The sequence below is a fragment of the Oncorhynchus kisutch genome, linkage group LG22 (genome assembly GCF_002021735.2).
Source record: "Oncorhynchus kisutch isolate 150728-3 linkage group LG22, Okis_V2, whole genome shotgun sequence".
NCBI classification, from domain to species: Eukaryota; Metazoa; Chordata; class Actinopteri; order Salmoniformes; family Salmonidae; genus Oncorhynchus; species Oncorhynchus kisutch.
The window spans coordinates 35587575-35613656 of NC_034195.2; the positions used below are offsets into that span (position 1 = coordinate 35587575).

The 26082-nt window shown below is 43.8% G+C and overlaps 1 protein-coding gene across 2 annotated transcripts in view; it reads left to right on the forward strand.

Annotated features, from left to right (window-relative positions):
• Positions 1-26082, forward strand: part of LOC109867753 (furin-like) — a 179527-nt gene that overhangs the window by 71748 nt on the left and 81697 nt on the right. For both annotated transcript variants that reach the window (XM_031802119.1, XM_020457030.2), the window contains exon 3: positions 25753-25851. In XM_031802119.1, the coding sequence (XP_031657979.1) occupies positions 25753-25851 (99 nt within the window). The remainder of the gene's footprint in view (positions 1-25752; positions 25852-26082) is intronic.

Below are 26082 nucleotides of genomic sequence, written 5' to 3' on the forward strand. Positions count from 1 at the left end.
GATTGGAAGCAGTCCAACTCATCATGTATCATTGATCATCCTGACTGTGGAAGTCTCAGCCACTACTAAAGAACCCTTACATACGCCTCCCTTCTTTCTCAACTCAGTCTTGCCTTCACCCGTTATTCACACCTTTCACTATATAAAGGCTTTGTTATTCTGACAACAGTGAATGGTTATCTAAATGGTTAGCTAATTATTTATTCAGTCTGGTAAGTCATTAGGAGCTGGCCCTTGTTACAGTGTTGCTCCCCACAACAGATGTCATGAAATGACAAAGCCCATATCCAGATAGACATAATGGAACACATTGGATTAGCTCTGAGGGAGCAAACAAACAATTACCCTGCATTTCACAATAAACAATTAGCCTGAATTTCAAAACACACAATTATCCTCTATTTCAAACCAATAATTACTGTTTCTGAGAGAAACCTCAGAGTTTGACAGTTGTCAGTTGACCAGGACTGTGTCGATATCCCACATGTGGGGATTCACTAGGTTTCACCTTCTCTAGGAAGAACATATCAAAAGCATATTTTGGAGACTCAGGTAGAGTGGCGAATGAGCCTTAAAAGGCCTTAAAAGGAGCCACTCTCCCGCCCTCTGGTTATTCTCCCTTCTCTTCCACATGAAGAGCACTACGCTTTAGCTCTCCTCAGACCGACTGGATCCCTGTTTTCCTACTTAACTGGTCACAAGTAAACCGTGAAGGATATCGCTGCTGAGTGTAGGTCTTCCAACCCTCTCGAGAGGTTGAGTATTAAACAGAAGGTTTTTTTTTGTGTATAAATTAATTTTCTACTTCTCGGTCTCCGTTGGTAGCTAGCTTCATGGCTAGCTATTGAGACTCGGTTGGACAATGCTGTGAGGCTAACTTGACTAGCTTACTGAGAGGCAAGCTAAGCTCACTAGCATACCCTACCTGCAACACAGTATCAATGCTATCTCCCTTTTCTCATATAGTTCAACCTACGTTCACCCGTTTGTCTATTGCGAACTTTTCAGCCTCACAGCTCTTTCCTTCGCAGGAGAACACTATCTGAAGGCTAACTCTGCCCCCACATGAACACGGTAATATTGCTAGCTCCCTTCTCTCATTTAGTACAACATACATTCGTTCACTCGTTTGTGTTGACTAGACTTACCAGATTTTCACCCCATATTCAAACAATGCACACTGTTCCCTTCGGCTAGCACCGTGTTAGCTATAGCTTACCTTTAGCCTCACTTGTTCTTGTTGGCTAAACTGACCAGCTACACTTCATGGTGCTATGGTCAAAAGAGACTCTCAAGACCGAAGAAACAAAGCTATGCACACGATTTTCTTCAGCTAACGTGATACTAGCTAGCTTGGTTATTAGCCAACTAGGTGAACACTAGCTAGCTAACCACCAAAAGCCTCACAGCTAAGTGTCGACAAGCATGGTATGGAAGGCCGTCCTTGTTCTCCTGCACCGCAAAGGTGATGATCCCTGCAATCTTAATAATTATCACCCAATCTTAAAACGTTCATGTTTAACGAAAATATTATTAAAATAATAACACTTTCAGCTGTGGTCCTTTTTAGATAGAAGATTTATTCTGAAAGCTCACCAGTCAAGCTTTAGGCAAGGACACAACACGATCTCGGCTGCTTCTCTAGTCATAAATTACATACAGTGCATTCGGAAAGCATTTAGACCCATTGACTTTTTAAAATGTTATATTTAATCTATCTACACACAATACCCAATAATGACAAAGGGAAAGCAGGTTTTTAGAAGTTTTTTCAAATGTATGAAAAATAATCAACAGAAATACCTTATTTACATAAGTATTCAGACCCTTTACTATTATGTATATACTGCACTCAATACCATCTACTGTATCTTGCCTATGCCGCTCTGTACCATCACTCATTCATATATCTTTATGTACATATTCTTTATCCCCTTACACTTGTGTCTATAAGGTAGTAGTTTTGGAATTGTTAGCTAGATTACTTGTTGGTTATTACTGCATTGTCGGAACTAGAAGCACAAGCATTTCGCTACACTCGCATTAACATCTGCTAACCATGTGTATGTGACAAATAAAATTTGATTTGATTTAGACTCGAAATTGAGCTCAGGAGCATCCTGTTTCCATTGATCATCCTTGAGATGTTTCTACAACTTGATTGGAGTCCACCTGTGGTAAATTCAATTGATTGGACATGAGTTGGAAAGGCCCACTCTTGTCTGCAGTATAAGGTCGCACAGTTGACAGTGCATGTCAGAGCAAAAACCAAGCCATGAGGTCGAAGAATTGTCTGCAGAGCTCTGAGACAGAATTGTGTTTAGGCACAGATCTGGGGGAGGGTACCAAAAACATTTCTGCAGCATTGAAAGTCCCCAAGAACCCAGTGGCCTCCATCATTCTTGAATGGAGGAGGTTTGGAACCACCAAGAGTCTTCCTAGAGCTGGCCGCCGGCCAAAATGAGCAATCAGGGGAGAAGGTGACCAAGAACCCGATGGTCACCCTAATAGAGCTCCAGAGTTCCTCTGTGGAGATGGGAGAACCTTCCAGAAGGACCACCATCTCTGCAGCACTCCACCAATCAGGCCTTTATGGTAGAGTGGCCAGACGGAAGTCACTCCTCAGTGAAAGGCACATGACAGCCCACTTGGAGTTTGCCAAAGGGCACCTAAGGGACTCTCAGACCATGAGAAACAAGATTCTGGGGTCTGATGAAACCAAGATTGAACTCTTTGACCTGAATGCCAAGCATCACGTCTGGAGGAAACCTGGCACCATCCCTACGGTGAATCATGGTGGTTGCAGCATCATGCTGTGGGGATTTTTCCATCGGCAGGGACTGGGAGACTAGTCAGGAACCTTGATGAAAAACTGCTCCAGAGCACTCAGGACCTCAGATTGGGGTGAAGGTTCACCTTCCAACAGTACAACGACCCAGAACACACAGCAAAGACAATGCAGGAGTGGCTTTGGGACAAGTTTCTGAATGTCCTAGAGTGGCCAAGCCAGAGCCCGGATTTTTTAAAAATTTAAAAAAAAAAAAATTTCACCTTTATTTAACCAGGTAGGCTAGTTGAGAACAAGTTCTCATTTGCAACTGCGACCTGGCCAAGATAAAGCGTAGCAATTCGACACAAACAACAACACAGGAATAAACAAAACATACATTCAATAATACAGTAGAACAAAAGAAAACAAAAAGTCTATATACAGTGAGTGTAAATGAGGCAAGTTAAGGAAATAAATAGGCCATGGTGGTGAAGTAATTACAATATAGCAATTAAACACTGGAATGGTAGATCGGCAGAAGATGAATGTGCAGGTAGAGATACTGGGGTGCAAAGGAGCAAAATAAATAAATAAATACCAGTATGGGATGAGGTAGGTAGATAGATGGGCTGTTCACAGATAGGCTAAGTACAGGTGCAGTGATCTGTAAACTGCTCTGACAGCTGGTGCTTAATGCTAGTGAGGGAGATGTGAGTCTCCAGCTTCAGAGATTTTTGCAATTCGATCCAGTCATGGGCAGCAGAGAACTGGAAGGAAAGACGACCAAAGGAGGAATTGGCTTTGGGGGTGACCAGTGAGATATACCTGCTGGAGCGCGTGCTACGAGTGGGTGCTGCTATGGTGACCAGTGAGCTGAGATAAAGCTGGGCTTTACCTAGCAGAGACTTGTAGATAACCTGTAGCCAGTGGGTTTGGCGACGAGTATGAAGCGATGGCCAACCAACGAGAGCGTACAGGTCGCAATGGTGGGTAGTGTATGGGGCTTTGGTGACAAAACGGATGGCACTGTGATAGACTGCATCCAGTTTGTTGAGTAGAGTGTTGGAGGCTATTTTATAGATGACATCACCGAAGTCGAGGATCGGTAGGATGGTCAGTTTTACGAGGGTATGTTTGGCAGCATGAGTGAAGGATGCTTTGTTGCGATATAGGAAGCCGATTCTAGATTTAATTTTGGATTGGAGATGCTTAATGTGAGTCTGGAAGGAGAGTTTACAGTCTAACCAGACACCCAGGTATTTGTAGTTGTCCACGTATTCTAAGTCAGAGCCGTCCAGAGTAGTGATGCTGGACGGGCGAGCAGGTACGGGCAGCGATCGATTGAAAAGCATGCATTTAGTTTTACTTGCGTTTAAGAGCAGTTGGAGGCCACGGAAGGAGAGTTGTATGGCATTGAAGCTCTTCTGGAGGTTAGTTAACACAGTGTCCAAGGAGGGGCCAGAAGTATACAGAATGGTGTCGTCTGCGTAGAGGTGGATCAGAGAATCACCAGCAGCAAGAGCAACATCATTGATGTATACAGAAAAGAGAGTCGGCCCGAGAATTGAACCCTGTGGCACACACATAGAGACTGTCAGAGGTCCAGACAACAGGCCCTCCGATTTGACACACTGAACTCTATCAGAGAAGTAGTTGGTAAACCAGGCGAGGCAATCATTTGCGAAACCAAGGCTGTCGAGTCTGCCAATAAGAATGTTGTGATTGACAGAGTCGAAAGCCTTGGCCAGGTTGATGAATACTGCTGCACAGTAATGTCTCTTATCGATGGCGGTTATGATGTCATTTAGAACCTACTAACTGTTAGCTTGCCAACAAAGGGTATATAACAAAGTATTGAGAAACTTTTGTTATTGACCAAATACTTATTTCCCACCATAATTTGCAAATAAATTTATTAAAAATCCTACAATGTGATTTTCTGGATTTCTTTCCCTCATTTTGTCTGTCATAGTTGAAGTGTACCTATGATGAAAATTACAGGCCTCTCTCATCTTTTTAAGTGGGAGAACTTGCGCAACTGGTGGCTGACTAAATACTTTTTTGCCCCACTGTATATACTGTACTCTATACCATCTACTGCATCTTGCCTATGCCGTTCTGTACCATCACTCATTCATATATCTTTATGTACATACTCTTTATCCCTTTACACTTGTGTGTATAAGGTAGTAGTTGTGGAATTGTTAGGTTAGATTACTCGTTGGTTATTACTGCATTGTCGGAACTAGAAGCACGAGCATTTCGCTATGCTCGCATTAACATCTGCTAACCATGTGTATGTGACAAATAACGTTTGATTTGATTTTAACTGTATTTATTGTAAAATGTAATTCATTGTAAATCGATAGTGTTGTATTGACTTATCATGTTGATTTATTGTTCCCAGGGCACCTTTGTAAATGAGACTTGTCTCAATGGGCTTTCCCTGGTTAAATAAAGGTAAAATAAAATAAATAAGCACGCATAAGATATTATTTTCCCCCCGATTTATTACAGGCCCCTTTACTCCATGGGAAACAGGCATGCTCAGGCAGTTCTCAAACGAGTCCTGCGGTTTTACAGAGTACCAGCCTATACTGTGCTTAAGCCACGCTACTAGTCCGCACGGCTAACGCCAGCTAGCTAACCACCTGTTACTAGCTTAGCTCTCATATTTATTTTGCCTAGCACTGAGTGTGCATCTACTAACTAAAATAATTTATAGTACTACTTAAGTATCTGTACTTTACTTTACTATTTATATTTTTGACTACTTTTACTTTTACTTCACTACATTCCTAAAGAAAAGAATGTACTTTTTACTCCATACATTTTCCCTTTTTCTTGGAGAAGTGATGTGACTAAACAGATAGTTCATTTCAACACTGCTTTCCATGGTCCTATGCTCCTTGCTGGAGTTTTGGGACATAGAGCATGTTCATCGTTGTTAAGGTCCTTTAGCCTCTTTCTCGGGCCTCCCAAGGCTCTGAGAATGATACAGTTTATCCATAATTTATTTGTCATCTCTGAAGCCGGGTGTACACTACACGATTTTGGCCCCGATTTAGTTGTCCCAGAAAGGTTTTTGAGATCGGCAAAATAATTCCACGTCTTTGCCTACTCAGGGCGCGTGTTAAATGTTAACGTGTCAGAGGCATAATCTGAGCACTACCGATTCCATCTTTTAGCCGTCCTACACATCCCAATGTTTTCAGACATGTTTGATTTTATCAGCACAAATTATGCAACGCTCTTGTAGTGTGAGATGCCATAATGAAATAATATCATCAACCATGTGCAGTTAACTAGTGATTATGTTAAGATTGATTGTTTTTTATAAGTTTAATGCTAGCTAGAAACTTACATTGGCTCCTTGCTGCACTCTCGTAACAGGTAGTCAGCCTGCCACACAGTCTCCTCGTGGAGTGCAATGTAATCAGCCATAATCGGTGTCCAAAAATGCTGATTTTCGATTGTTATGAAAACTTGAAATCGACCCTAATTAATAGGCCATTCGGATTAATCAGTCAACCTCTACTCTGTAGTGCTTTGCGGTCGGGGGCTGAGCAGTTGCCATACCAGGCAGTGATGCAACCAGTCAGGAAGCTCTCGATGGTGCAGCCGTAGAACCTTTTGAGGATCTGAGGACCCATGCCAAATCTTTTCAGTCTCCTGAGGGGGAATAGGTTTTGTCTTGGTGTGCTTGGACCATGTTAGTTTGTTGGTGATGTGAACACCAAGGAACTTGAAGCTCTCAACCTACTCCACTACAGCCCCGTCAATGAGAATGGGGGCATTCTCGGTCCACCTTTTCCTGTAGTCCACAATCATCTCCTTTTTCTTTATCACGTTGCGGGAGAGGTTGTTGTCCTGGAACCACACGACCAGGTCTCTGACCTCATGCCTATAAGTTGTCTCATCGTTGTTGTTGATCAGGCCTACCACTGTTGTGTCATCGGCAAACTTAATGATGGTGTTGGAGACGTGCCTGGCCATGCAGTCATGAGTAAACAGGGAGTTTAGGAGGGGACTGAGCACTCACCCTTGAGGGGCACCCCTGTTGAGGATCAGCGTGGCGGATGTGTTGTTACCTACCCTTAACACCTGGGGGGCGGCCCATCAGGAAGTCCTGGATCCAGTTGCAGAGGGATGTGTTTAGACCCAGGGTCCTTAGCTTAGTGATGAGCTTTGAGGGCACTATGTTGTTGAACGCTGAGCTGTAGTACATGAATAGCATTCTCACATAGGTGTTCCTTTTGTCCAAGTGTGAAAGGGCTGTGTGGAGTACAATAGAGATTGCATCATCTATGGATCTGTTGGGGCGGTATGCAAATTGGAGTGGGTCTAGGGTTTCTGGGATAATGGTGTTGATGTGAGCCATGACCAGCCTTTCAAAGCACTTCATGGCTACAGATGTGAGTGCTATGGGTCGTTAGTCATTTATGCAGGTTACCTTAGTGCTCTTGGGAACAGGGACTATGGTGGTCTGCTTGAAACATGTTGGCTTTACAGACTCAGACAGAGGTTGAAAATGTCAGTGAAGACACTTGCCAGTTGGTCAACGCATGCTCTGAGTACACGTCCTGGTAATCCGTCTGGCCCTGCGGCCTTGTGAATGTTGACCTGTTTAAAGGTCTTACTCACATTGGCTGCGGAGAACGTGATCACACAGTCGTCCAGAACAGCTGATGCTCTCATGCATGTTTCGGTGTTACTTGCCTCAAAGCAAGCATAGAAGTAAATTAGCTCGTCTGGTAGGCTCGTGTCACTGGGCATCTCTCGGCTGTGCTTCCCTTTGTAGTCTGTAATAGTTTGCAAGCCCTGCCACATCCGATGTGCGTCGGAGCCAAACTGCTAACGTCAGCACAATTACTGTTCGTTGGGAGCTGTTCGTTGGCTCGCCGCTATTGGACTCTGGAGCAGTGGCGTTCTCTGGAGTGATGAATCACTCTTCCGCATCTGGCAGTCCAACAGACTAATCTTGGTTTGGCGGTTGCCAGGAGAACACTACCTGCCCTAATGCATAGTGCCAACTGTAAAGTTTAGGTGGAGGAGGGATAATGGTCTGGGGCTGTTTTCCATGGTTATAGCTAGGCCCCTTACAACCAGTGAAGAGAAAGCTTAACACTACAGCATAGACTGACATTCTACACGATTCTTTGCATCCAAGTTTGTGGCAACAGTTTATTTTTTATTTATTTTTATTTATTTTTTAGAACGACAGATTTGTACCTAGATATTCCATACAAAATCAGCTGTTTCCAGCTACAATAGTCACTTACAACAGTAACAATGTCTACACTGTATTTCTGATCAATTTGATGTTATTTTAATGGTAAAAAAAATTACCTTTTCTTTCAAAAACAAGGACATTTCTAAGTTACCCCAAACTTTTGAACGGTAGTGTAACTTTCATCCTTGAGAATAACCAGAGGTTGGGAGAGTGGCTCCTTTTAAGGAAGGTGAGGGTTCACCTTATTCGCCACTCTACCCATCTGCTTCCATCAGACACTTTTGATAGGTTCTCTCGGGAGTAGGTGATCCTAGCGAATCCCCACATGTGAGATGTCTCACTCATAATATTAGAGAACAGGAGTTACGCAAGTAACTTTCAGTTTGATTAGCCCACTCTTCACCTATCAGACTGTGTGTGTGTGTGTGTGTGCACGTCAGTGGGGGGCTGTCAGGGCCAGCAAGGCCTTCTCTGCTAGCCTAAACATCATCAGAATATAATATTTTTTTAAATATATTTTCCCACAAATATGTATTAAATTATTCCCCAGAGTAAGAGTTATACTCTTCATTTCATAGCTTTCCTCTTGGTTGCACTGCTTCCAGCCCCAGGTTGAGATTTGGAAGGCTGGTCTTTATGTTAGATCTTTTATCCAATCATATTCAGCCATCATGTGTTGCTAGGGGTCTAAAATCGGCCCTCAGGCCTTCAGAATCAACAGTGCGGGCACTTGTAGCTTAAAGTGAATGGAAATGAAAATTTAGTGTTAACCAATCAGCTTTAGAGTTGGCTATTGTACGCCTGCTGGCTGGCTCCAGTGTTACACAGGAGCCAGCTAGCAGGCGTAGTGCATGCACGTCTTTTGATTGGATTACCAATATTGAGAGGCAAGTCCTATGGGCAGGTCTATGCAGAACCTCAGAACTAGGAAACTGAATTTGATAAACAAATGAATTTGCGTACTACTAAGCTGTTTTTTCAACCCACAATGGCGGAAGGAGGAGAAGATACCGATTTGGTCGAGGATATAATTATAACGCCAAGACGAACTTTTCAAGAAAAGTTAGACATTGTAAGAAGAGGCCGCCCGATGCCGACGCTACAAAACCTGTCACAAAACCTGTGGCGAATGAAAGGGGTTCGTTCGCCACTTTCAAAGTTCCAACTACGAGCGCTATCAATGGCTCACAGGCTCCGAGAAGCACTGCAAACTGTACTGCTGGGAATGCCTATTATTTGCAAGTGATCGATTCGGTGTTTGGTGCCACCCCGGCTTTGCAAACTTGAGTTGTCTAATAACCAAGGCAGCAACGGGACACCAAAGTACGGCTGGGCACTTACAAGCAATGGTGCATTTGAAAACTTTTGGGGACACCCGAGTGGATCTACAGCTCAACGAACAAACGCGCAGGGCAACGGAGCTGCACAATGAAAAGGTGAAGAAAAATAGGGAAATATTGAAAAGACTCATTGATTGTGTTTTTGGGTAAACAGGAACTGTATTTTTTGGGGGGGGACTTAAAGCTCAAAGTTGGTGGACCAGAAATGGATAGAAGAAGAATATTAATATAACTCTGTTGCACTCGACTATGTTCTTGCCTATTAGTTGAACTGTACTGTATTGTACTGTATTGTACTTCCCCTGCAATTCTCTGAATAAAAATTTCAATTTCAAGGTGACCAACACCTGGTTATACTGCGTTTCTGTCTAAATGTATAGTGTCTAGAGCCATGGCATCATAATGATTGTAATAAGAGGTGGATTAATTCAGGTGGGACTGTGTAGGACCTCACTGAAGGCCCAGGCCCCAGGCCCACGGCACGCCACTGGTGCACATGCACGTGCATGTGTGAGTGAAGGGCATATGTCCATGATAAGAACAACAAAGGCACAATCAATGAGCAATTCAGCAAAGCTGTTTTCAGAGATGCGCAGTGTGTGTTTGTCCATGCATGTGTATGTGAGTGAGTGAGTGTAAGGGCACGGAACATTAAAAAGCACAGTGACAGCATGGTGGAGGGATGCAGCAATCAATGAGCTACGCTGTGAAGCTGACATTTCCTACTGGATGACTGAGAGTGGCTGACTACACACTGACTCATCTTGGTGTGTGTGTGTGTGTGTGTGTGTGTGTGTGTGTGTGTGTGTGTGTGTGTGTGTGTGTGTGTGTGTGTGTGTGTGTGTGTGTGTGTGTGTGTGTGTGTGTGTGTGTGTGTGTGTGTGTGTGAGCATATAAGAGGAAGTGTGTGTGTGTGTGTGTGTGTGTGTGTGTGTGTGTGTGTGTGTGAGCATGTGAGAGGAAGTGTGTGTGAGAGAGAGAGCGCTGGAGAGTTTGTGTGTGTGTGTGTGTGAGTGTGAGAGAGAGAGACCTGTGTAGTGTGTGGCTCTGCTTGTAGATGCTAGGGTACATGTATATCACAGAGCCTAAATTGAAGTGCATAATGACTAAATTGAATAATTACTGCCGCCCTAAACAACAATTGAGCCCACTGTTTTTCTTTAACTTCTTATGGCTGTATTGAGTAGCTTGGATGAAAAGGTGCCCATTGTAAACGGCCAGCTCCTATATATTTTAAAAACAACCTAAGGATTGATTATAAAAAACGCTTGACATGTTTCTGTGGACAACTATTTGGACTTTGTCTGCGTTGTCGTGACTGCTCTTTCCTGTTGATTTCTTAACATAACGCACCAAACAAACGGAGGTATTTTGGATATAAAAATGATCTTTATGGAACAAAAGGAAAATGTATTGTGTAACTGCGAGTCTCGTTAGTGAAAACATCCGAAGATCAGCAAAGGTAAACAACTCATTTGATTGCTTTTCTGATTTTCGTGAGCAAGCTACTTGATGCTAAGTGTACTTAATGTTTTGTCAAGCGATCGATACATTTACACAAACGCTTGGATTGCGATCGCTGTAAAGTATATTTTCAAAATCTGACACGACAGGTGGATTAACAAAAGGCTAAGCTGTGTTTTACTATAATGCACTTGTGATTTCATGAATATAAATATTTTTAGTAATATTCATTGAATGTAGCGCTATGAAATTCAGCGGTTGTTGATGACAATTATCCTGTTAATGGGATTGCAGCCACAACAAGTTAAGTGATGGGAATGATTGAAAGTCTCCAATGAGCTGGATAGGCTGTTGTGCACTCCCCCTGCTCAGGCACCAAGGAATACATAGACTGACACGGAGCCTAAACAGGCTGCGCACATGCACGCCATCGTGCATTAATTTATTTTGTCCCCCCACACCAAACGCGATCACGACACGCAGGTCGTGATATCAAAACACGACCTGCGTGTTTTGATAAACCAATTATATTATTTTGGAGACAGGTCGAAAAGCATTAAACATTTATGGCAATTTAGCTAGCTAGCTTGCACTTTCTAGCTAATTTGACCTGTTTAGCTTGCTTGCTGTTGCTAGCTAATTTGTCCTGGGATATAAACATTGAGTTGTTATTTTACCTGAAATGCACAAGGTCCTCTACTCCGCCAATTTATCCACACATAAAACGGTCAACCGAATTGTTTCTAGTCATCGCTCTTCCTTCCAGGCCTTTTCTTCTCTTGACTTTATATTGCAATTAGACAACTTTCATAAATTAGGTACATTACCGCCACTGACTTCGTTCGTCTTTCAGTCACTAACGTGGGTATAACCAATGAGGAGATGGCACGTGGGTACATGCTTCTATAAACCAGTGAGGAGATGGGAGAGGCAGGACTTGCAGCGCAATCTGCGTCAGAAATAGAACTGATTTCTACTTTAGCCCTTGGCAACTCAGACGCTCGTTGGCACGCACGAGCAGTGCGGGTGCAATAATTGAATAACATACATTTCTAAATGTATTTTGCAACACTCGCGCACGCGACGCGAGCGGTGTGGTCAGCCTGTGAGCCTCTACCAGACAGGGACTCTGTCTCAGTCAATCCAGCCCCAGTGGGCAGGCTGTGCCAAGCTAAAGAGAAATCCTGTCCCTGGCCGATTAACTAACTACCGCGTCTTCCAACATTCCCCCCCACCACCACACACACACATACCAACATACTGTAGGCATACACAGCACAGGCCCAGATTTGAGGCCAGCATACCTCTTGAGGAGAGAGAACAGAAAACAGGACAGGTCGGGCACAGACACACACACAAGCACATACTCCAGGTCATTGAGTCGGGTAGTGTAGGAAGATGAATATTGCCACAACAAACAGAAATCATGTGCTCTGCAATGGACTAAAACAGAATGATAACTGATAGAGATTATCCAGAACTAACAGCCAACAGAGCTGGTGTATGATTAGTCCAGCATGAGTGAGAGAGAGAGTGAGAGAGACATACAGAAAAGAGGAGAAGGTATGTCTAAAGAGAGCAAGATAAGGGCAGAGAAAGAAAAAACTAATGAGAGAGTTAAAGGGGAAGAAAGGCAGACTGTCAGTTAGAGAAAAAGACAGTGAGTGAAACAAGGAGATGTGTTGTAGCTGCTGGGTGTTTCTTTGATGGCTGGCTGGCTGCTAGCATTCTAAGACTGTTCTGTTTGATAACAGAGCCTGATGACACCCACACTTATCCTAACTGCTGCATCTCTCTCACACACACACACACACACACACACACACACACACACACACACACACACACACACACACACACACACACACATACGCTTAACACCCTAAACGCTGCACAGCTCAGTTCACAGAGGAGCACTTAGCCTCAAATCCTATCAATGCTGCAGACTGATGACTAATTCACTCACGTCACCAGCAGTCTGTGTGTGTGCTGGGTTTTTCTGGTTCAAAAATGAGCTTAGGGGGGCGTGGCAGGGGGCATACTGGGGGGGGGCGTGGCAGGGGGCATACCAGGGGGCGCGACAGGCAGTGTACCAGGGGGCGTACCAGGGGGTGCGGTTGGCTCGTTGTAGAGAAATGTTTGTATTTTTTAACCAATTTCATGCAATTCTACAAAATTTCTCCATGGAGCTGAGATAATTCTTTACAATTTAAAGCAAATTTCCTGTTTATTCTATACATTTTGCCATGCAGCTGAGAGAAAATTGTGCAGTTTTAAAGGTACAATCAGCAATATGACGCAGATGCAGAAAGTTAACAGCATAGTGGGTCATTGTACACAAAAACTAAGAACATTGAAGCACGGGGCTCAACTTCTCTGCTGTTTTGGTCCCAAGGCTCCCACGCTGTAAGAGCGTAACATGATCCCGTGAGCTGACACTGTGTGACTGTGTGAAAGCGAAGTATTGCATCGTGGTCATCTCAATATCTGCAGTGCTGCTCGTGCCAACATCATTTCGCTGAGTCATTTTGCCATAGCTAATACTGTGTTCTATTACTCAAACATAATAACAAAATCTATACTGTTAAGTGTATTGTTTTGGGAATTTTGAAGACATCAAAACTATGAAACAACACATATGGAATAATGTGGTAAGCAATTTTTTTAAACAAATCAATGTATATTTTAGATTTTAGATTCTTCAAAGTAGCCACCATTTGTCTTGATGACAGCTTTGCACACTCTTGGCATTCTCTCAACCAGCTTCATGTGGTAGTCACCTGCAATGCATTTCAATTAGGTGTGCCTTGTTAAAAGTTAATTTGTGGAATTTATTTCCTTCTTAATGCATTTGAGCCGATCAGTTGTGTTGTGACAAAGTAGAGGTGGTATACAGAAGATAGCCCTACTTGGTAAAATACCATATTATGGCAAGTCTATATTATGGCAAGTCCACAAGTCCATATTATGGCAAGAACAGCTCAAATAAATGGCTCCCGAGTGGCGCTTGCAGTCATGGGCCTTTTGTCACTGTATCTCTGTGCAGTCAAATTGCCATCGATAAAATGCAATTTTGTGTTCGTTGTCCGTAGCTTATGCCTGCCCATACCCATACTGTTCACAATGTTGACATCAGCATATCCTCGCCCACACGAAGCCATACATGCTGTCTGCCATCTGCCCAGTACAGTTGAAACCGTGACTCATCTGTGAAGAGCATACTTCTCTAGCATGCCAGTGGCCATCGAAGTTGAGCATTTGCCCACTGAAGTTGGTTACGACGCCAAACTGCAGTCAGTTGAAGACCCTGGTGAGGATGACGAGCACGCAGATGAGCTTCCCTGAGATGGTTTTTGACAGTTTGTTCAAAAATTCTTTGGTTGTGCAAACCCACAGTTTCATCAGCTGTCCGGGTGACTGGTCTCATACAATCCCGCAGGTGAGGAAGCCGAATGTGGAGGTCCTGGGCTGGCGTGGTTACACGTGGTCTGCGGTTTTGAGGCCGGTTGGACATACTGCCAAATTCCCTAGAACGATGTTGGAAGCGGCTTATGGTAGAGAAATTAACATTCCATTCTCTAGCAACAGCTCTGGTGGACATTCCTGCAATCTGCATGCCAATTGCACGCTCCCTCAAAACTTGCGGCATCTGTGGCATTGACTTGTGTGACAAAACTGCACATTTTAGAGTGGCTTTTTATTGTCCCCAGCACATGATGCACCTGTGTAATGATCATGCTGTTTAATCGGCTTCCCGATATGCCACCCCGTCAGGTGAATGGATTATCTTGGCAAAGAAGAAATGCTCTGTTGCCGAATTGTAAACGAATTTGTGCTCAAAATTTGAGAGAAATAAACGGTTTGTTCGTATGGAAAATGTCTTGGATATTTTATTTCAGCTCATGAAACATGGGACCAACACTTTACATGCTGCGGTAATTTTTTTCTTCAATGTAGAAAGAGGGGGAATCTAAAGATGCAACAACTAGAATAGGTTGCTAATATGACTAGGATTGTGCCTTTGGCTTCTAGACAAAGAAAGAAAGTTGCATTCTGAAAGTATTCAGACCCCTTGACTTCTTTTTTGTTACGTTACAGCCTTATTCTAAAATGTATTAAACATGTTTTTTTCCTCAATCTACACACAATACCCCAACATTCTTGCAAATGTGTTAAGAATAATCAACTGAAATATCACATTTACATAAGTATTCAGACCCTTTACTCAGTACTTTGTTGAAACACCTTTGGCAGCGATTACAGCCTTGAGTCTTCTTGGATATGATGCTACAAGCTTGGACACTCAAGGATAGTCAGAGACTTGTCCAGAAGTGAAGATAATATGTTGAGAGTATAATTTAAAATGTTGAGATAAGAAGAAGGGGAGGGGTGTGTGGCGAAGCAATAAGCAAATCTCTCTCCAGAATGGCTCAACTGCCAATTCTTGCACATTTTTTGTTTCATTATGTGAATTGTTTGTCCTTTGTTTATTTTGATCGATTCCCCATTACGCATGTCACCAATAGTAAATATATGTAATAGGGAGTTGATAAAAAGAGTAGCTCATAACAAGACATATAGAAAGGGAGGCAGACAGGCTGAGTAGATAGATGAATGCTATTGAAAGAACCTAAATAACTTTTAATGTATTTTTACTTAGTTGACAGTAGAAGTTATAGGCCTACTGCTGCATTTCCCTATCGGCTATGAGTTCCATGGGCTCATTTCGTTAGCGTCAATGGATCGCTGTGTATCAATGTGTCCATATGGCAGAGGCTGGTGCTCTCACATTCGTTGAATTTGAACTTTTAGATTTTTAGCAATCAGATATTTATGATTAACCACGTGATTTTGTGAAACCAAAACGTTATAATTGAAATCAAACTATTCCACGAAAATATGCATATTAAAATCATAACTGGATATAAGCTATAAACTTTAAACCTGGTGCGCATCTCTGACCCCCTACACACACACACACACACCTGAACACAGCATGAGTCACACACTAACATGGACAGTACAGTATATCTTCAGCATGATTCTTTCCCTCTCTATATTTCGCTCTTTCTCTTTCACACACAGACACACACATACCTGAACGAACTGAGCATGTGTCACGTACTGTTCATACTGTACTGATATTTTTTACAAATTTTTATTTCACCTTTATTTAATTAACCAGGTAAGCTAGTTGAGAACAAGTTCTCATTTACAACTGCGACCTTGCCAAGATAAAGCAAAGCAGTGCGACACAAACAACAACACAAGAGTTACACATGGAATAAACAAGGGTACAGTCAATAAAAAGTCGATATACAGTGTGTGCAAATGGCGTGAGGAGGAAAGGCAATAAATAGGCCATAGTAGCGAAGTAATTACAGTTTAGAAAATTAACACTGGAGTGATAGATGAGCAGATGATGATGTGCAAGTAGAAATACTGGTGTGCAAAAGAGCAGAAAAGTAAATAAAAACAATATGGGGATGAGGTAGGTAGATTGGGTGGGCTATTTACAGATGGGCTAGTACAGCTGCAGCGAACGGTTAGCTGCTCAGATAGCTGATGTTTAAAGTTAGTGAGGGAAATATAAGTCGCCAGCTTCAGCGATTTTTGCTATTCGCTCCAGTCATTGGCAGCAGAGAACTGGAAGGACAGGCGGCCAAAAGAGGTGTTGGCTTTGGGGATGACCAGTGTATATGTAGCGAGGACCAGCCGACTAGAGCATAAAGGTCGCAGTGGTGGGTGGTATAAGGGGCTTTGGTAACAAAATGGATGGCACTGTGATAGACTGCATCCAGTTTGCTGGAGTATTGGAAGCTATTTTGTTAATGACATCGCCGAAGTCGAGGATTGGTAAGATATAGTCAGTTTTACAAGGGTATGTTTGGCGGCGTGAGTCAAGCAGGCTTTGTTGCAAAATAGGAAGCCGATTCTAGATTTTATTTTGGGTTGGAGATGTTTAATATGAGTCTGGAAGGAGAGTTTACAATCTAGCCAGACACCTAGGTATATGTAGTTGTCCACATATTCTAAGTCAGAACCATCCAGAGTAGTGATGCTAGTCGGGCGGGCGGGTGCGGGCAGCGAATGTTTGAAAAGCATGCATTTGGTTTTACTAGCATTTAAGAGCAGTTGGAGGCAACGGAAGGAGTGTTGTATGTTATTGAAGCTTGTTTGGAGGTTAGTTAACATAGTGTCCAAAGAAGGGCCAAATGTATACAGAATGGTGTCGTCTGCGTAGAGGTGGATCAGGGAATCACCCGCAGCAAGAGCGACATCATTGTTATATACAGAGAAAAGAGTCGGCCCGAGAATTGAACCCTGTGGCACCCCCATAGAGACTGCCAGAGGTCCAGACAACAGGCCCTGCGATTTGTCACACGGAACTCTATCTGAGAAGTAGTTGGTGAACCAGGCGAGGCGGTCATTTGAGAAATCAAGGCTGTTGAGTCTGCCGATAAGAATACAGGGATTGTCGAAAGCCTTGGCCAGGTCGATGAATAAGGCTGCACAGTACTCTCTTTTATAAATGGCAGTTATGATATTGCTTAGTACCTTGAACGTGGCTGAGGTGCACCCGTCACCAGCTCGGAAACCGTAATGATACTTTTAGAAAGAGAGGGTCCAGATTGTCTAGCCCAGCTGATTTGCAGTGGTCCAGGTTTTGCAGCTCTTTCAGAACATCGGCTATCTGGATTTGGGTGTAGGAGAAGCTGGGGAGGCTTGGGGTAGTAGCTGCGGGGGGTGCGGAGCTGTTGGCCGGGGTTGGGGTAGCCAGGAGGAAATCATGGCCAGCAGTAGAGAAATGCTTCTTGAAATTCTCGATTATTGTGGATTTATCGGTGGTGACAGTGTTACCTAACCTCAGTGCAGTGGGCAGCTTGGAGGAGGTGCTCTTATTCTCCATGGACTTTACAGTGTCCCAAAGCTTTTTGGAGTTGGAGCTACAGGATGCAAATTTCTGTTTGAAAAAGCTAGTCTTTGCTTTCCTGACTGACTGCATGTATTGGTTCCTAACTTCCCTGAAAAGTTGCATATCGCGGGGACTATTCAATGCTAGTGCAGTCCGCCACAGGATGTTTTTGTGCTGGTCGAGGGCAGTCAGGTCTGGAGTGTTCTACATTTTTGAATGGGGCATGCTTATTTAAGATGGTGAGGAAATTACTTTTAAAGAACGACCAGGCATCCTCAACTGACGTGATCAATATCTTTCCAGGATACCCGGGCCAGCTCGATATCCTTCCAGGATACTCGGGCCAGGTCGATTAGAAAGGCCTGCTCACAGAAGTGATTTAGGGAGCGTTTGACAGTGATGAGGGGTGGTCGTTTGACCGCTGACCCATAGCGGATGCAGGCAATGAGGCAGTGCTCGCTGAGATCCTGATTGAAAACAGCAGAGGTGTATTTGGAGGGCAAGTTGGTCAGGATAATATATATGAGGGAGCCCATGTTTCTGGATTCAGGATTGTACCAGGTTTAGGGTTGTCCTTGATAATTTATGTGAGATTGAGGGCATCTAGCTTAGATTGTAGGACTGCCGGGATGTTAAGCATTTCCCAGTTTAGGTCACCTAACAGAATGAACTCTGAAGGTAGATGGGGGTCAATCAATTCACATATGGTGTCCAGGGCACAGCTGGGAGCTGAGTGGGGTCTATAACAGGCGGCAACAGTGAGAGACTTATTTCTGGAGAGATTAATTTTTTTAATTAGAAGCTCGAACTGTTTGTGCATAGACCTGGAAAGTATGATAGAACCTTGCAGGCTATCGCTGGAGTAGATTGCAACTCTTCCCACTTTGGCAGTTCTATCTTGACGGAAAATGTTGTAGTTGGGTATGGAAATCTCAGAATTTGTGGTGGCCTTCCTAAGCCAGGATTCATAAACGGCAAGGACATCAGGGTTGGCGGAGTGTGCTAAAGCAGGGAGTAAAACAAACTTAGGGAGGAGGCTTCTGATGTTAACATGCATGAAACCAAGGCTTCTTCGGTTACAGAAGTCAACAAATGAGAGTGCCTGGGAACACGTAGGGCCTGGGTTAACCTCCACATCACCCGAGGAACAGAGTAGGATGAGGGTACGGCTAAAGGCTATCAAAACTGGTCGTCTAGTGCGTTGGGGACAGAGAATAAAAGGAGCAGATTTTTGGGCGTGGTAGAATAGATTCAGGGCATAATGTACAGACAGGGGTATGGTGGGGTGCAGGTACAGTGGAGGTAAACCCAGGCACCGAGTGATGATAAGAGAGGTTGCATCTATGGATGGGCTAGTTATGCTGGGTGAGGTCACCACATGTGTTTGAGGCGGGACAAAGGAGGTATCTGAGGCATGTTGAGTGGGACTAGGGGCTCCGCAGTAAACTAAGACAATAATAACTATCCTAATCCACAGTGTACAAGGCATATTGACATTTGAGAGAGACATAAAGCGAGGCATAAAGCAATCACAGGTGTTGATTGGGAGAGCTAGCTGAGACAACAACAGGTAAGACAACAACAGCTAATCAGCTAAGACAACAACAACATTTACCATCGTGACCCCACTAAAATGTCATTCAGACACAGATACACACACACACACACACACACACACACACACACACTGCTCAGGTCTCATGCAGGTCTCTGACTGCAAATATGCAAGCCTGCAGAATCCTGCTGCCCCCAGAGAGCAGCTCTCTGTCCTGCTGCGTCTGCAGTTCTCTCTCCTCACACACATCCATCCTGCCTGGCCCGTCTGTCACAGCCTCCCCCGCTCTCTCTCTCTCTCTCTCTCTCTCCCTATTTATCTTTCCCTCTCTCCCCTCCTTCTATCACTCTGCCCCCACCCTCTTCCCTTGTTCTCTCCCTCCCCCCATCTCTTCTCCACACCGCTAGCTGTGTGAAGGTGAGTCAGTTCCCAGTGGCATTACACTACAGTACATAATGGAACGCTTCCACAAACAAACGCAGCTCTCCTGTGAATATATGCAGATGATGCAGATGTAGGGGGATGATGTCTCTCCTCCACCCCCCCCCCTGCACATTCCCCGGCTGTTAGGGACCATGTAGTGGCGCAGTGGTCTAAGGCACTGCATCTCAATGCTAGAGATGTCACTACAGACCCTGGTTTGATTCCAGGCTATATCACCACCTACAGTGATTGCGAGTCCCGTAGGGCGGTGCAAAATTTGCCCAGTGTCGTCTGGGTTAGGGTTTGTCCGGGATAGGCCGTCATCATAAATAAGAATTTGTTCTTAACTGACTTGCCTAGTAAAATAAAAGGAGGCTATGTATGATCTGTTCCTGCCTGCCCCTGTCATTTTTCTCTAGTGTGCTGCTGTCCCCCTGTCTCTCTCTGTCTGTATGGTGTCCTAGACTTGTGAACAGTCAGTGATACAGAACTTTGGTACCACTCAGGTATTGCCAGACTGACAGCAAAGTTGGAGGTCACAGACAGAAGGTTGTGAGGAGGACATAGGAAGGGTGTAGTGTACAGTATCTGCCTTTCCCTAGCATTAAAAGCTATTTCATGAGTGAATGGGATTGTGTAATGGATGATGGCACCAGCATTATGAAGTATGTGTCCCAGTGGCACAGTAACTGTTGGTTGTTTTCTTAATGGATGTGTCTGCTACTGCTAATGACCTGAGATGGATGTTACCATCCATCCTCAGCCATGGGTAATAGATGTCTTAGTCTATGGAGGTGTGGTGTGTGTTTATGCATAGTGAGGACAAGTATCCTTCACTGGCTGGGTCTCTCGGTCCACTTCGCAGGTGTGAGATAGATGTATGAGTGTGTCTCTGTGTCTGCAGGTACCACAATGGATATGTGTGTGTCGCACGGCACAGGTGTTGTTTAAGCAATAAGGCATGAGAACCCAGGTATTATCACTTCATGTTTCAGCATGATAATTCACGGCCCCATGTTGCAAGGATTCCTGGAAGCTGAATTCCTGGAAGCTGAAAATGTCCCAGATCTTCCATGGCCTCCATACTCACCAGACATGTCACCCATTGAGCATGTTTTGGTTATTCTGTCTCGACAGCATGTTCCAGTTCCTGCTAATATCCAGTAAGTTCGCACAACCATTGATGAGGGGTGGGACAACATTCCACAGGCCACAATCAACAGCCTGATCAACTCTATGGAAAGGAGATGTGTCACACTGCATGAGACAAATGGTGGTCACACCAGATACTGACTGGTTTTCTGATCCACGCCCCTACCTTTTTTAAGGTATCTGTGAGACAACAGATGCATATCTGTATTCCCAGTCATGTGAAATCCATAGATTAGGGTGTGAAGTGAGGGCCAGCAGCATACCACCCTGCATACCACTGCTGGCTTGCTTCTGAAACTAAGCAGGGTTGGTCCTGCTGCTGGAAGTGGTGTTGGAGGGCCAGTAGGAGGCCCTCTTTCCTCTGGTCTAAAACATATCCCAATTCCCCAGGGCAGTGATTGGGGACACTGCCCTGTGTAGGGTGCCGTCTTTCAGATGGAACATTAAACGTGTGTCCTGACTCTCTGAGGTCATTAAAGATCCCATGGCACTTATCGTAAGAGTAGGGGCGTTAACCCTGGTGTCCTGGCTAAATTCCCAATCTGGACCTCAAACCATTACAGTCACCTAATAATCCCCAGTTTACAGTTGGCTCATTCATCCCCCTCCTCTCCCCTGAAACTATTCCCCAGGTCATTGCTGTAAATGAGAATGTGTTCTCAGTCAATTTACCTGGTAAAATAATGAATAAATAAAAAAGGGTATGATACATTTATTTCAATTGACTGATTTCCATATATGAACTGTAATTCAGTAAAATCTTTGAAATTGTTGCGTTTATATTTTTGTTCAGTGAAAGTTTCATTTCATCCTTCCACCAGACGATATAGTATGGGCTAAAGCCTGTTGTTAGTTCTGAGTAAGGGTGTGCCGAGTGGTCGGAGAAAAGGAGTATCGTAACGAATATGATACATTTTCTGAGTACGATTATGATCAAAATATTTTCGGGTGCCAGCAAGCATCTTTTCTAAACCATACTGTCTTGTCTTTGAGTCAGTCATGTGTGTGGTCTAAATAACTCGACTGACTAGTTTGCCTGTCTGTAAAGAGAAGGGCTGGCAGTATGTTGATCCTGCCGCTCTGATTGGATGGAGTGAAGCTGTATTTCACCTGGTTGCCCATAATTTTACCCGATCACTTTTCCTCACGTTTTCAGTCTGATCATTTAGATTGCTGCTACCTGCTACTATGATAAATCACATGGTCGAGTACGTTTTCTCCCAAACTATCAATGTGCATAATATCTAACAAGTGGGGCAAGGGTAGAGAGAAAAATGAACCGCTAATGCACTTTCTGACTGATCTGCCCAATGCAAGTTGAGGACACACAGACACAAACACCCACCCGTCCGCACGCAGCTCCTAATCTGCAGCTTTTTTTGCAGTGAGAACGTGCAGGGCGTTATTTTGCCAACATCTATTTAGGCATATTAAAACACTTAAGTTTTTTCCGATCACAAGTATCATCCGATCCAACTATCAACTCTCAATTTACTGATACAATTATGAATACCTGTATGGCCATGTCAGCACACCCTAGTTCTGAGGTTCTGAAATTGCTGACCAAACAGGCTGGTGGTAATTTTATATTATCATATTTTGACCCAGCCGTTCATTATATTCATTCCAAGTTGCTATGCTGAACAAATCATTGGCATGAAGCTAGTTAGCAGAGGTGCAATGATGACGAGAGACAATAACTTCAATAAATAATGATTTAATAAATAATTGATAAATAAGCAACAAAAACTTCAGCGAATAATGATTTAATAAATAATGTATAAATAGGCGACAAGATTGCCTCAAATTGTATTGTGTTACAAAGTGGGATTAAAATGGATTTAATTGTCATTTTCTGTCTATGATCTACACAAAATACTCTGTAATGTATGTATTCACCCCACTGAGTCAATACATCTTAGAAACACATTTGGCAGCAATTACAGCTGTGAGTCTTCTTGAGTAAATCTCATAACTGCTTTACACACCTGTATTGTGCAATATTTGCCTGTTATTATTTTCAAAATTCTTTAAACTCTGTCAAGGTGTTCGGGATCATGGATAGACAGCCATTTTCAACTCTTGTCACAGATAAGTTTGTCACTCAGAAACATCCACTATCTTCTTGGTAAGCATGTTGTTATTGTCCTGCTGAAAGGTGAATTCCACTCCCAGTGTCTGGTATAAAGCAGACTGAAGCAGGTTTTCCGCTAGGATTTTGGCTGTGCTGAGCTCCACCCCGTTTCTTTTCATCCTGAAAAATTGCCCAGTCTATACCCATACCATGATGCAGCCACCACCATGCTTGAAAAAAGGAGGCAGTTACTCAGTGATGGATCCCTCCGGATATACTGTCCACGTCAATCCAGCAGGGTTCTCCATACATCGCACGGACAGAAAGAAAGGAAAAAAAAAAAAAGGTGAAATGCATGTTTCATGATAAACTACTCATGGTGTGATCTGGAATACCTCACCATCAAATGTCAACCTCATTACCTCCTGAGAGAATTATCTTCGGTCATCGTCCTGGCTGTGTATATTCCCCCTCAAGCCAACACCGTAACGGCTCAAGGAACTACACTGGACTTTGTGCAAACTGAAAAACACATGTTCTGAGGTCGCATTTACTGTAGCTTGGGAATTAATAAAGTGAATCTGAGGAAAATACTACCAAAGATTTATCAACTCGCTCATCGAAAACTCTTGATCATTGCTACTCTCCCCTTCCCGGGATGGCTACAAGGCACACCCCCGCCCTCTCTTTGGCAAATCAGATCATGCCTCTATTCTGCTACTCCCCTCCTATAGGCAGACATTTAAACAGGAAGTACCAATCGGAATTGTTTTGATCAAGCGGACTGGGATATGTTCCGGGTTGCCTCTGAGAATAGCATTGACGTACACACTGACTCAGTGACTGAGTTCATCAGGAAGTGCATAGAGGATGTTGTTCCCACTAGGCCAAATAGAACTTATCCGAACCAAACACCATGCATAGAAGGCAATATTTACACAAAACTGAAAGCACAAACCACCGCATTTAACCATGGAAAGGTAACTGGAAACATTGAGCATTCCAGCTATGCCCTCCGTATAGCAATTAAACAGCCAAAGTACAGAGACAAAGTGGAGTTGCAATTCAACAGTGCAGACACGAAATTCTAGACAATCACGGATTGTAAAGTCGTAGACAACAACATTTCACTCCCGGACAAACCTAAAACTTTCTTTGCCCGCTTCAATAAAAACCCAGTGCTGCCGATGCGTGCCGCTGCCACCCACTAGGACTGTGAGCTCTCGTTCTCTGTGGCCGACCTGAGTAAGACATTTAAGCGTGTTAAGGCCCAGATGGCATCCCAAGCCCCGTCTTCAGAGCATGGCAGACCAGCTGGCTGGAATATTTACGGACATATTCAATCTCTCCCTATCCCAGTCTGTTGTCCCCACTTGCTTCAAGATGTCCACTATTGTTCCTGAACCCAAGAAAGCAAAGGTAACTGAACTAAATAACTATCGCCTGGTAGGACTCACTTCTGTCATCATGGGCTTTGAGAGGCTTGTTAAGTAACATATCACTTCCACCTTAACCAACACCCTAAACCCACTACAATTTGCATACCGCCCCAACAGATCCACAGATGACCCAATCGCCATCGCACTGCACTGCCCTATCCCATCCGGACAAGAGGAATACCTGTGTAAGAATGGTGTTCATCGACTACAGCTCAGCCTTCAACACCATAGTACCCTCCAAGCACATCACTAAGCTCAGGGCTCTGGGCCTGAACCCCGCCCTGTGAAACTGGGTCCTGGACTGCAACAACACCTCTGCTATGCTGATCCTCAACACCCCACAAGGTTGCATGCTCAGCCCCGTCCTGTACTCTTTGTGTGGATACGCACGTCTCGAACTCAATCTTTAAGTTTGCAGACGACAACCATGGTAGGCCTGATTACCAACAACGACAAGACTAAAGGGAGGAGGTGAGGGCCCTGGCGAAGCGGTGCCAGAAAAATAACCTCTCCCTCAATGTCAACAAAACAAAATAACTGATCATGGAGGGAGCACGCTCCTCAAATTAATGGGGCCGCAGTGGAGAGGTTGAAAAGCTTCAAGTTTCTCGGCATGCATATCACTGACAACCTGAAGTGGCCCATTCACGCAGGCAGTGTAACTCAACAAAAATGTGAAAACGTTCGAGGGGGTGTAGACTTTTTATAAGCACTGTTATGGAGAATAACTAGGCTAACGTCACTTTTCCTTTGCTAGCTAGCTACCTAGCCAACTAAAGCTAACACACAATCACATCAAGCAGCTGAAATGACAGCAAACAATGTGCATTTTTGTTTGTTTTACCTTTGTTTCTATTTGCTATTCTTTGGCTATATCCATTATAGTGATCCTGATAGATGAATTCGCCTGGATCACAGAAGCTGTCAGTCTCATGACGTTCATATGCATGGCACGGCGGAGATTTAAAAAAACTGTGGCTTTCTGTACAGGTTGGATAAGCACACAGCAAGGCTTATATTAACCCCCGCTGTCCCAAACCAAATACTAGGCAGGGAGCATGGGGAAATAATGTCTAGACCCTTTTTTCCAGGGGAGATTAAGTTTATGTATGCCTGGCTGGGCTGTGGGACAGTGGATGCACATTGATACATGTAATGGAACTGGTAACAGGCACTCCCTGCTATCAACCATCAGCATCCAGGATCCAAATGTAACCGTTTTATAAAATAGATTTGTCTGTCTCTAGCGATCTGAAAATGTAATGTGTGTTTGCGTGCGCGTGTGTATACGTGTGTACAAGGGTGCGTTAGTGCTATCGATATGTATCTTTGCTTTTCATTGGGACTGCATATCAGTGTCTCAATGTTATTTTTCTGTGTCTGCAGGTGTTTGGGGGTTATTATCACTTCCGGCATCACACCGTGGTGAAGAGATCCCTATCAGGCCACAGGGGAACACACGTACGACTACAGAAGGAACCACAGGTAGGTTACTGTGCACAGCCAATGCACCATATAGCAAGGTTTGCCAAATCTTCACTACGCAAGTGCATGCCATGTTGCCAACATATTTTCCAAAACAATTAGGCCTACAAGTAAAAATGCAAAGAAGAACGTTTCTATCATGAAACGTTTGGTGCCATCATGGAGGACAGTTTGTCAAACTCTCTACATACTGTTCCCTATATCAACAGCTTTGCACACTTCCATCCATAT